Genomic DNA, 13,542 nt, shown 5'->3' on the forward strand with positions numbered 1-13,542 from the left:
CCTAAGTATTTGTGACAATGAAACCAGGGCAAAATGGAAAGCTGAGCCCAAAAGTTAGTCTCTCCTGAGGTCTCTCTTCAAATAATAGTATTTTAAAAAGCCCAGAGGGCACAGAGAATGGAAGGGTCACTAGCTGATGTGTGAATCTGACAAATTTACAAAAGCCAAAACCCAGAAGTGAGCCGTTCAATGAGGAAGGAGCTGTTGAGAGGAGGGCTGCCTGCCCACCAGGACCGGCTCAGTCTGAACTGACAGATGGAGCAGCAGAACCACGGTGCGTACCTAGAGACAGCCTAAGTAGAGGTCTGTGTGGGACATGGTCCACCCCACCCCTGCAGGCAGCTCTGTCCATAACCAGAGCTCTTCTCTTGGAAGAAACTGTCTGGAGTGAACCAAGGCATCCAGCCTGGCCATTGGCCCCTAGAGCACACCTTCCCTCGATTAGGTATTAGAGATTCCCAGCACTATGACTCGTTTTCTACCCATTCACCCCGAAGTCAAGCCTGGGCATCCAGGATACAGCTGGACAACCAGGAATCATCAGATACATGAGGAAAACTGCAGCTTAAAAAATAAAGAACAAAGAAAAAGTGAATACAAACACAACTTTCAAAAGATCTAATATCCTTCGAAAGTCAAGATATTGAATCCATAAGGCTGCCAAGAACAGTTGCTGTGAAAAAGGAACAAATAAAGACAAAGAAAGCTTTTGTTCACGCATGCACACGGTGAACAAGTGAGAAGATGAAAGTTGATTCCACTAGTGTAAGCTTCCAAAGGGCAAGGAATTTGTCTGTTTTGCTCACTGCTCTATCTCAAGAACTTACAACAGTGCTTCGCAAAGTGCTTGGAAAACCACAGGGAGGGAGGATAAATTTGAGAAAATAAAGATGGAAAATATAGGAAGCGGATGGAGCAGATATGAATCTAGGTTCCAAAGGTGGTAACAGGAGCTCTGGAAGGAGAAAACAGAAGTGATCAAATAATTTCAAAAATACTTTTTCTAGAGCTGAAGAGGCAGGAGTCTTCATTGGAAGCCTCTGCCGACTGCCGAGCAGGATGAGTCACAAAACAGCCACACTTAGATCCACAGCTGTGTCCATTTCAGACCCTGCAGATAAGGAGAAGGCCCCGATAACAGGAGAGAGGGAAAAGCCAGGGCCCCCACTGCAAAGGGACGACCAGGGAGGGCTACACCAGTTTGATCACCGATGATGCACCCTCCAAGACTCTGAGCCAAGCCTTCCACATTCCCAGGGAAAACGATTTTGAACCCAGAATTTTACTCCAAGCTAAACTAGCAATCAAATAAAGGGCGAAAGTACCAACACTCTCACACATGCCGAGGGACTCTGAAAGCTCTCCTCCAGCACATCCTTCCTGAAAATGCACTCCAGCAAAACGAGGATGAAAACCAAGAAAGGAAGACGTGAAATTCAGAATAGTGTGGAACTGACCCACATGTCCGACACAAATCTCACCACCTACAAAGTAACCAGTCCGAATTAGATCGGACAACCCACGAGCTCTAAGCAGAATATCTTCAGAAGAATGGAAGCAGATTTCAAGCAATAGAGAAAGAAACTGGCATGAGGGGGAAGAGAGCACATAAGTGTTCTCTCAAGAAAAAAGCAGCCCAACATCAGGAAAAATGGCGAGGGGGTGAAGGGGCACTGCATAGGAAACCACCAAAGCTGAAGCTCACACGTGGCGTGATCCAGGCGCCAACAACAGCCCGCTGGACCAGACACTAGAAATACTCCTTCAAGTGGTGGCCTGCACAGCACGGCGAAGGACATGCAACTGCTGCACAGTGCTCAGCTCGGCAATGAGCCAGGTTCACAAGTGAGAATAACCACATCATCCATGACTGATGTTCAACTTTCAGAATTAATCTACAGGAAGCACCAATGCCTGAATTATGGTCACAGAATGGAATGCCCATGTCATCCATCCTGATAATGTAAACAAAGAAGAAAGAACTGACAAGAGCTGGGAAAGAGACGGGGTCAAGAGATGGCGGCAGGACTGCTCACACCCTCACCTTTCCAAGTGGGGAACCACGCAGCACTTTCGAGAGTTGACCAAATAAGAAAACGGAAGTTTAAATGTATGGTTTTAAAGGTATGGCAGTCACCAAGAAAGGAATTAAAACTGAAATTACTGCTGACAGTGGTAACTGGGGGTAAGGGGAACGGGTGAGCTAAATCCTTGTCTGTCATGTCAAGTCCTTACTGGAAAGGTCTGAGGTTGAAAATCAAGAAATAATGGCAAAAGATGATTATTTAGAAATACAGGAGTACCCAATGAATGAGCTGAGAGTAGAATGGGTTAGAAGTGAGCTTTGAAGCTGGAGCAGGGAAGAGTGAAACTGAAGTTCTTTCCATCACAAGAACTTCCAGGCCACTTGACTTTAAAGCCCATGCAGTTAGAATTTTGATAAAATAATTTTAGGCCAGGCGTGGTAGCTCATGCCTGTAATCCCAGCACTTTGGGAGGCCAAGGTGGGCAGATCACCTGAGGTCAGGAGTTTGAGACCAGCCTGACCAACATGGTGAAACCCTGCCTCTACTAAAAATACAAAATTAGCCAGGTATAGCGGCACATGCCTGTAATCCCAGCTACTTGGGAGGCTGTGGCAGGAGAGTCACTTGAACCCAGGAGGCGGAGGCTGCAGTGAGCCAAGATCATGCCATTGCACTCCAGCCTGGGCAACAAGAGCGAAACTCCACCTCAAACAAACATAAAATAATAATAATAATTTTGGCCGGATGCCATGGCTCACGCCTATAATCCCAGCACTTTTGGAGGCCAAGGCAGGCAGATCATGAGGTCAGGAGATCAAGATCATCCTGGCTAACAAGGTGAAACCCTGTCTCTACTAAAAAAGAAATACAAAAACAAAATTAGCCGGGCATGGTGGCGGGCACCTGTAGTCCCAGCTACTTGGGAGGCTGAGGCGGGAGAATGGCATGAACCCAGGAGGCGGAGCTTGCAGGGAGCCGAGATCATGCTACTACACTCCAGCCTGGGCAACAGAGCGAGACTCCGTCTCAAATAATAATAATAATAATAATAATAATAATAATAAACTTTTAAAATGAAAAATCAAGGTCAAGTTTACTGCTATAACATTAACATATTAGTACTTTCAAACACTGTTAAGCTTCTATGGTGCTTTATTAGAAAGTAGCTCATAGACCAACAGAGGTGAGTTTTGTATTTCAGTTGTCATTTAAATTATATGCCACAACTGACCTAATCTAAAAGACCCATTTTCTCCTACATTTTTATGTCATTGGAATCAGGATGAATTCATTTAATTAGTAGGGTTCCTACTGGTACATAAATTGTTTATGTTGTCTTGTAATCAGGGTGCCTTAGATTTAATAGGGCACTTGTAGAAAATTATGTCAACATACTTTTCCCCACATTACTTGATGAAATCATAGATTGTTACATCTATTTCTAATACTCTGCTCCTGCTCCCTTGTACTCCAGCTGTATACTGGTCGTTGGGTTTCTTCCTGAACACTTTAGGATCCTGGGACTAGCTGTATTCTAGCCTGGAAAGCTTCTGCACCCAGCCCACCTGCTCCTCACAGCGCTGGCTCCTTCTGGTCACCAGGTCTCAGTTCACGCATCACTCCCTTGGAGAAGCCTGTTTGCTACCCAATCTAAATCAGCTCTATGCCTTAGAGACATTTTCTGTCATACTGCTCAATTTTTATTAAAGCAGTTATCCTGATGTTTTCATTTCTCTTTCCTTACTAAAGCTTAAGCTCCAGGAGAGTGGAGATCTCCAGGAGAGTGGGGATCTTGTTCAACACCACATCCCCGGCACCTAGAATAGAGCTCGATACCAAGTAGGTGCTCAAATAGTTCTAAAATAAATACTTTTAAAAATAGCGCTAAGCTATGGACATATCTAAACATTTAGTGAGTGTGTTTCCAATTTATAAGCAGCATGGCTTCATTATTTTTCAATAGCTAAGAATCTCATATGTACAAGTTATTTTGTTAGAAGATCCATTTCTAACGGCTATCCAATTAAATATAATTGTAGAAATATATTAATAGAATATATCAAGTATAATTTCTATAGCATGAAATAAGTCATAACATCTTTAATTCACTTGTACATATTCCAAATTTACTTTTTTTTTTTTTTTTTTGAGATGGAGTCTTGCTCTGTTGCCCAGGCTGCAGTGCAGTGGCATGATCTCGGCTCACTGCAACCCCCATCTCCAGGGTTCAAGCGATTGTCCTGCTTAAGCCTCCCAAGTAGGTGGGATTACAGGCACCTGCCACCACGCCTGGCTAATTTGTGCATATTTTTAGTAGAGATGGGGTTTCCCCCAGGCTGGTCATGAACTCCTGACCTCACGTGATCTGCCCACCTCAGCCTCTCAAAGTGCTGGGGATTACAGGCGTGAGCCACTGTGACCGGCCCAAATTTACCCACTCTTGACTAGAACTGATATCAAATGGATGGCAAACAAGGATGAAAACAAAAAGCTTGTTTCAAAAATTCAAGAGTGTCCTTACCCTCAACTTTTTAAATTTTAAGAAGAGATGGAGGAAACATGAAGTTAAAATGACTGCTGATACTTATCATTTTATTTCCCCCAACTCAAGTATTAATTGAAATAGTTTATCAGATATTGAAGAACGCCTGACAAGAACAATAATGAATAACTGGCCATTCCTGGAGTACCTGCATTTCACATGGATGACAAAAGGACAAAATAAAAAGGCTGAAATCCCAAGAAAGTCTATTTGTCTGCTTTTTTATTCAAAAAAAAAGCCCATGATTATTTGGGAGGGGATACAGGATCGTTTTCCAGTCAGATCATAATTTCTACAATCTCTGTGATAATCGTAAATTCAAAAGGTTCCCGCTCTCCGCACCCCAATTCACTTTTGGCACCTATATATGAAATGTCACTTCTGAAAACTGGGAAAAAATGTGAATACTGGGCTTTTTACCACAGCGCTCCTTTCCTGATGAAAATCTTACAGTTTGCTCAATTTAAAATACTGATACAAGCAAGTTTAAAAATATCTCATCAATGAAAATCTTTTTCTAACTATCTGGCTATCTTAGAAAATAATTAGATTAGAAACAGCAGCCAATTCTCAGAGGCAATGGGGCAATGGCTTATCTCTCTCCACTTCTAATTTTAAATTTGGAATTACAGAGCAATTCTATGAGAGGTAGCAGAAGGTCTGGCACAGGCTCTGGCTTCATGATTTCAGAATACAACTTTAATTCATCGCTTCTTTGGGAAGAGTGTGTGTGAGACACTTAGCAAGAGGCTCAATAGACCTCCGTGTGCAGTGACGCTGATCAGAAAGACACATGCATTCGCCACTAGTGGAGAGGGAGGGGCCTAACCAGAGGACGAGCAGTTAGGAGAAGACTTAGCCAAAGAACTTAAAAATATCTACATGAGTGGAAACGTGTGTCATTTATAATGTACACCATTCTTGAGTCTTCACTTGGTCTGCCAAAAAAAAATTCCTACCTAAAAATCAGGATGCTTACAGGAGAAAAATAACCAACACAGACTATAATTGGCTAGTATTTAAATAAGAGGAAAACAACTCACAACTTTCACTTTTCATATGTGAGGAGGATTCGGAAGCTTGGTATTGACCTATTTGGCGCAATTCAAATTCATTTTTTTAGCTGTTTCAGATCCATAGGGTATTGCCAAGAAACTTACCCAGAAACTCGGTGGATTTTTCAGTGTGCTTAGAGCTGAAGGGATTTTTCTCAGTACTACTACTAACCTGATAAAAGTGGGAGGGCATCTTACTCCACTCCCTCCTCGAAAACCCACTACAATATTTGTAGTTCAAAACCAAGGTTGGCAATGTTATAAAACTAGGAACAAAATAAGATGCTGTGACAATTCTCTCTCTCTGTAATTTACAGCTGTCTCCTACCTGTGGCACTTTATACATAGTTAAGCTTTTGGGAGGGAAGAAGGGGAGAAGACAGAAACTCCACAACCTCCTGACAAAGCAGCCCTTCCACTTGTATGGGCTTGTTTCTTCTGCCAGCCACTGAGTCACAAAAATATTTTTCCCCATTTAAAGAAGTCTGAGTGAATGAAGTTGGGGAGAGCAGGAAGCACAAGCAAGAAGTCAACCACAGCCTTCTCTTTACCAACCCAGCCCTGTGTCCTTATGGGCAGCTGGCTTCATCCGTCACCTTGACATTCATAGTAAGCAACATCTTTCTTTAAAACTTTTCTTGTTCTTGCCGCTTTTCTTGCCATTCTTGTCTTTGTTTTCAGACATCTTCTTTGTTCTGATTTCTCTCATTAGGTCAAAGAACACCTAGGGGGTGAGGAGGAAGGAGTAAAAAGAATGAAGTGAAGATAGAGCCATTTAATGACTTTTTTCTTTTATTAACCTGACACTGTGAACACAGCATTTAAGGATTCAATGAAATAATCTGACTAAGCAGGATATGTAGTTATATTTTAAAGCATAAAGTCAAACTTATTTTTATAAACCATATGTCAACAGAAACAATAGATATGGGGCAAATAAGAAAAATTAACCTTAAAAAATTCTAATTATACAAAGCAAACATCTCTCATGCAACTGCTCATATCACACAACTGCTCAAGCCAAGGACAGAATCATGGTACTGTCACTGCCATGCAACAGCGGCTTTTTTTTTTTTTTTTAATTCAGACAAGGTCTCCCTATGTTGCCCAGGCCAGTCTTGAACTCCTGAGCTCAAGCAATCGGCCACCTCGGCCTTCCAAGTGCTGGGATTACAGGCATCAGCCACTGCACCCAGCCTAATGGCTGCTTTCAAAATGATAAAATCTTACAATAAGTTTGATGAAAGGTAAGATGTATTTTTGCCTAGAACAGATCTACACATTTATAAAATTTACAAATATTGAGAGTAATAACAGCAAGCAGAATTTCTAGCATTTCCAACCACCAGGAAAGGGAAGAATGCCATGATGAGTTCCTGCTCGCAGGTGCTCTTGACATCCCTGCATCTGATTTAATCCTTACAAGGACCCCACCGAGACTGGAACATCATTACGCATGACAGTTTTCCCAGCTAACTCCACAAGAGCGGCCCTGGGGAGGCAGCAGGGTGGGAGGCAGAGGGCGTAAAGTATCAACAACTAAAGCTCCTGCACTAGGGGACTGAGAAGACAGAGGAGGAGAGATGTCCTTCTGGCCCCTCTATCCCTCCCCACGCACACTCCCCCACCCTCAGTCTCAGGAACAACCACTCCTCCGACCTTTGTGATGTCAGCCGAGAGGAACTTTATCAAGAACTGATGAGACTTGTCCTTTGAAGGTCAGGGTGTTATTTAGATACGGATTATCCTTTTGTCATAGTAGTCTGGGTGTTGCCCTCTGCTACCAGCAATCATGCCAGAGGACTGATTATACCCAAGCAGACAAAATATGAATCCTACGAAGAGACATTTGAGATTTCTCACAGAGAATGACGGAGACTGCAAGTGTGGGACTGAGCACAGTCCTTATCTTTGGACATTCACACAAAACCACAAGCTCCTTCATGGCCACACCTTCTTCTTGGTGAAAAGCAAGATCAAGCCTCTGGAGTGTGGGGCTCCACATGCATTTACCACCAGCTCCAGGCACAGAAAAGCACCCCCAACCCCAGCCCCCAGCTAGATCAGGCCAACCCAAACACCCCTTATCGCCAGCCTCTCAGGAAAGCACGACCCGAGACAGCAACAGTGAACAGCTTCCAATGGTACAGGTTTGTCTTTTTGTCCTAACAGCAAAAGACAAGAGGAGGGGAATGGAGTGCATCCAACTTAAAATGATGACAAAGTTGTTCATGGGCTGATCTTATCACACCTTTCATATAAATTCTTTACAAGTGAATACAATGCTGCCAGTCATAAATCTCTGCTGGTTCCTGTTTGGCAGGTCAAGCTGGTCCAGCAGATGAAGGGAGATGACAACGCAGACCCCCCACACGACAACCCATCCAGGAAATACACATCCACAGTTCCAAGCTGAGAGAGTCTCCCTGATTTTTTTTAAATGAGGCATATTTCTGGATTTCCTGTGTGGTTTCCACAGCTGGAAAATAATTTAATAAAAATATTTTAAGTAGCACAAGAATATAAGAGTGTAAGAGTTGAGAGATGACAATATAAAGAAAAGCTGACAAAGGAACATGCACTTCCCATTGCAGATTACAACTAAATGGACTTAGGTTGTAGGATATATGTATCCTATATGTATATCTATCCTACATGTATATGTCTCCTAAGATATATATTTTTATGTACGATACATACAAATAGATGCATCTTGCCAAAGTGCGTCTAAAGCAAATCCCTTCTAATACAACATTCTAAATACCAATGTTCTTCTAGCACCATTTCAAGTGAAAATAAAGCTTGGATAAAAATCTTTCCCTCGGGCGCGGTGGCTCAAGGCTGTAATCCCAGCACTTTGGGAGGCTGAGACGGGCGGATCACGAGGTCAGGAGATCGAGACCATCCTGGCTAACACGGTGAAACCCCGTCTCTACTAAAAAAAAAAAAAAAAAAAAAAAACTAGCTGGGTGAGGTGGCAGGCGCCTGTAGTCCCAGCTGCTCGGGAGGCTGAGGCAGAAGAATGGCGTGAACCCGGGAGGCAGAACTTGCAATGAGCCGAGATCCGGCCACTGCACCACTCCAGCCTGGGCGTCAGAGTGAGACTCCGTCTCAAAAAAAAAAAAAAAAAAAAAAACTCTCCCTTGTCAGGTAAAGAAGCAAATGGGAATGTTTCTGCACAAGAAAGAGAAACAGAAGATGGGATATGGGGGATTCAGATGCTGATGCCGCAGAACAAGAAGCAGACGTGTCTACTACGAGGCCGCCAGAGTGCTACGTGCTTAGATTGTACAAGCACACAGATGCGCAGTGAGAGCTAGTGAATGAGCTCAAGGCAGAAGGAAAGCCTCATCTCTAAGGGACAGCGTTAAGATTTTAGCTGTGTGGCAACCACCTTGAACCTTAATTTTAAAAAGAAAAAAGGCCTGACAATAGCAACCCCTGACAGGTGGATTTTCAAATTGTCAGCATTCATCATTGTCACTCAAGGTCACCCTTTTATTAGCTTCAGAGATTTGACTGAGAAAGTATGCTTGGATGGGATAAGAGGAAAAAAAAAAGAGATCCCAGAGAGTTGATTTCTGAGAGCAAATACTATTTACAGACTACACTACAAAGACAGAACACTGTGGCTCTGTCAGTGAACAGTAAGGTGAAAAGAACGAATCTAACCAATAACTCAATGAAAGCAAAATCAAGAAGCTCCACATATCTTTCAAGGGCACCTACGGGGGAACCTCCTAGAAGCAGCCAGGCCCGCCCACCTTGCTCCTGAAGAGCAAGGCTGTGGGAGGTAAGAGCACACACAGAAGCTAACGACGTCCATCCCTCCAGCCCAGCCTTCACAAACCAATGGCCTGGTCCCACCATCCTTCCCAGGACCAAACCAACAGTAAGCATAGATGGCCAGGTGTGGGGCTCACACCTGTAATCCCAGCACTTTGGGAGGCTGAGGCAGGCAGATCACTTGAGCCCAGGACTTTGAGACCACCCTGGGCAACATGGTGAAACCCCATCTCCACAAAAAACAGCCAGTGTGGTCCCAGCTACTTGGGAGGGTGAGGTAGGAGGATTGCTTGAGCCCAGAAGGCAGAGGTTTCAGTGCACTGAGATCACACCACTCCAGCCTGGTGTCACAGTGAGACTTTGTCTCAAAAAAAAAAAAACAAAAAAAACACATTAGCCATACTCTAATGAAACCTCTTGACAAAGTGAAAGGTTCTGTGAGCTGTTTGAAATACAGGGTGATATCCTCCCAATGTTTCTCATTATAATCACGATAATGGCTTAGACATTCATATAAATCAGAACCTTCACGTAGTTTTCATAAATGGTTCCATAAAACCTAGCAGGTGAGATGCCTCCATTCTGCTGTTTCTCAGCTCTGTTTCTGAGAAGCACACAGAGTGCACACCTACCTTGTCCACGTTGGCCCGCGTCTTCGCCGACGTCTCCACATACTGCACGCCCCACTCTTCGGCTTTACTCCTGGCCTCCTCCACAGGCACCTGCCTCCGCTCCTCTAAGTCAGACTTGTTTCCCACGACAAGCAATGGAATTTTATCTTCTTCAGCCTTCACACGGAGAATCTGTTCCCTAAGGTGTTACACCAAAAATACAGCAGCTAAAAAAACCAAAGTAACAACCCCAGTTTTGTGAACCCATCTAAAATAAAAGCCTTTCCTAAGGCAGAAGGGGAAAAAAAAAAATCAGATTTAGGGCATGTTCTGAGAAAGCACTCTAGAGGCAGTCATGAGCGAGACAAGTGTCTTCCAAGTCTGGTTCTCAGTTTGCCTGCATCAGAATCCCCTAGGACACTCATTACAAATGCAGATTTCTGGGCCCAGTCTTACAGAAGTAGGTGTCTGGATAGGAGCCCAGGATTTTGCATCACAACAGGGTCCCCAACTTACGTACAAAAAAAAAAAGAAAAAGAAGAAAAATGGTCAATCTCTGCAATAAAAACAAGCTAAAGGAACTATCTCCATAAAATGCTAATTCCCCTGAAAATATTTCTTTGTAACATAAAAGCTATGAAATCCAATGTTTTCCATACAGAAGGTGGCAGTCTGTTAGTGGATCACAAAACCAATCTAGTGGGTCACAACCAGCAGTTTCCCCCCTCTCCCTCAATGAAATAGATTATAGAACAGAACTGAACAGATCAGAAATGTCCAAGGGAATCTCAAGTAGGAAAGGTGAATATTGTTTTGTTTTGAAACTTCAGCTTTGATTAGATCTGCATGTGTACCTGACAAGTATGTCATCCCACCCCCAGTTTCTATGCAGACACAGTAATGTTAGAGGCCACAGAATTGGGACAGATATGTTAGGTGGTAATCACATTCTAATACATACCATTTTTCTACTACAAAGTGAAAAAAATGAAAGGAAATACTACAAGCCCTATGGAAAAGTTCTTCAAAAGTGTCTTCTATAAAAATACCATTACCCATAGCACATTAAATTTTACATCTACTAAAAATTATCAGCTATCTGAAAGTACTAATCAAAACCAAATATTTTTTTTTTTTTTTTTTTTTTTTTTGAGACGGAGTCTTGCTCTGCCGCCCAGGCTGGAGTGCAGTGGCTGGATCTCGGCTCACTGCAAGCTCCGCCTCCCGGGTTCACGCCATTCTCCTGCCTCAGCCTCCCGAGTAGCTGGGACTACAGGCGCCCGCCACCTCGCCCGGCTAGTTTTTTGTATATTTTAGTAGAGACGGGGTTTCACCATGTTAGCCAGGATGGTCTCGATCTCCTGACCTCATGATCCGCCCGTCTCGGCCTCCCAAAGTGCTGGGATTACAGGCTTGAGCCACCGCGCCCGGCCCAAATATTTTTTTAAAAATTAAATATCCCATTCCCATTATTTTGGTCCAGTGAGAATATTTCTATTTTTATATTCCAATATATTCTAAAAAGAGTCCCCTTCAAAATGTATTTTTTAGAGATCTGCACTGATTTTTATATGGTATAGGGTAACATTTTACAATAATAAAATTATTTTCTAGGCCAGGCGTGGTGGCTCACATCTGTAATCCCAGCACTTTGGGAGCCTGAGGAGGGAGGATCACTTGAGCCCAGGAATTCAAGACCAGTCTGGGCAACATAGGGAGACCTTGTATCTACAAAAAAATAATACTAATAATAAAATTTCCATGTAGTCAATTTAAGTGCCAGATAGCAAATATTTTAAGACAAACTAAAAAGATGAAAAGATGCTTGAAACTGGCTTTGTGTAGCCTTGTTATATCCTACATTTGAACTCGGGTCAAAGAACAAGATACATTTAAAAGTCATGTGATCAATATAAACTATGAACAATAAAAACTGACAGCTTTCTGGCTCATTAGCCTTGCAGGGGAACACAAAATTACCTCATTGATAAACATATCAATCCAAAAAATGGGAGTACCAAGTTCTGGTCTCTTAACGACAAGCCTATTTATCTTACTTCATAAAATATTTTCCAGGAAAAGTTTCAAGGAAGACAGCATATTCACATGTCATTTTATATTGGGGCCTTTCTATTTGGAAGGTAATACAGAAATGCTGTTTTAAAACTGCTAACAGGCATGAAGTAAACTGACTAAGTTTAGCCACAGGGCTCAGATAATCGACCTGCATTCTTCCGTTCCCAACAACATGAGAAACCTAAGCAAAGTTCAAGTCAGAAGAACTAACTTCCCCTTCTTTCTGGTTTTAGGTATTCATCTGTCCTTTTTCTTCTAAGGATCTCTCTTTTCACCTAACAACCAAAACCCTTTTCCATGATGAGGGGAGCCCTGCTCCTACTCTGTGAGAACGCCCTAGTACTATCTGTGCGTGTGGTGACTGAGGAGAGGACGAGGGACACTTTAAATACCTGTATTTCTTCATGTCCTCTGCAAAGGACTCTCCTGCCCACTTCCCTTCTAGGTAAGTCACAGAACAACAGGAAATCAAAAGGCTTGGGGCAGGGAAGAAGAAGAGAGTGTGTGCATCTGTCCTGTTTTACCTTCTAGGAGGCATTAAAAACACAACTATGTAGATGCAAACAATTATAAATGCATGGGCTACATTCAAACAGAGCAGCCCTTAGGAAGGTCTGAAATGTCTAAAAAGTAACAGGACTTCTCATAATGAGTCACAGTCATTTAACTGGTCACTGCAACACACGCACTCTGCTTCCAGAAAAGTAGGTCTTCGACTCGGAAGCCTGCAGCTATGAAGCATCACTGAGGCACCTCCCTACTATCCTTCACTCGCCCTGCTGGGTGACCTGCGCTCACCTGGCTCAGTGACACTTCCGTCCAAGTCCTGGAAGGATAGTTAGCTTTCTCCTTTTCACCTCTGGCTGCCCACCTTACTGTCAGACCAGAACTTGCTAAAGAATTTTAAAAACTGATTGATTTGGGGTTTTTTCTCTTCAGTTCCCTATGAAACTCTAGATCTGCTTCTTAAAAAGTTATCCAGATAGATATATTTATAAGAACAGATTTTTTAAAATACAATTATGTAGGAGAAACAGGAAGGGCATGGGGTAAAGAGACATTTATGGAGCGTAATAATTATGCCCAAAAGGCTATTTCTTTATAACAAAATGAACTTAAGGTATTTTTCACTGCCATATTTTTTTTTCTTTCTTCTCTAACACCTTCATGGAGAATAACTGCCACATTTTAAAATAAATAACAATGGATATTCTACTCACTATGGAAGTGCCACATGTGTGTACTGTGACAGGGCCTGGGGACAATAGAGGGTAGCCAGGTTCCTGCCCCCATGAAATTCACCGTCTAATGCATCCTTTCATTTCATTTCTCAACTCACAAGTGCATTTCCAGAGAAAGAAACAAAATCCTGACACTAAGTAAACTTGCCCATGGTCAGTGAGTGGCAAGGCAGGCATTCAAACCAGGTCTCCTGACTCTAAAGC

At 42.8% G+C, this 13,542-nt stretch overlaps 1 protein-coding gene across 7 annotated transcripts in view; it reads right to left on the reverse strand.

Annotated features, from left to right (window-relative positions):
- Positions 1 to 4,774: 4,774 nt before the first annotated feature.
- RALB (RAS like proto-oncogene B) overlaps positions 4,775 to 13,542 on the reverse strand; it is a 52,783-nt gene continuing 44,015 nt past the window's right edge. For 6 of the 7 annotated variants that reach the window (XM_077956147.1, XM_028830409.2, XM_015109888.3 and 3 more), the window contains exons 4-5: positions 10,043 to 10,220; positions 4,775 to 6,348 (exon numbers count right to left, since the gene is read on the reverse strand). In XM_077956147.1, coding sequence (XP_077812273.1) covers positions 6,229 to 6,348; positions 10,043 to 10,220 — 298 coding nt within the window. In that variant the 3' untranslated portion in view covers positions 4,775 to 6,228. 7 annotated transcript variants of the gene reach the window in all.

This window comes from Macaca mulatta, chromosome 12 (assembly GCF_049350105.2).
Source record: "Macaca mulatta isolate MMU2019108-1 chromosome 12, T2T-MMU8v2.0, whole genome shotgun sequence".
In the NCBI taxonomy this organism is placed as follows: domain Eukaryota; kingdom Metazoa; phylum Chordata; class Mammalia; order Primates; family Cercopithecidae; genus Macaca; species Macaca mulatta.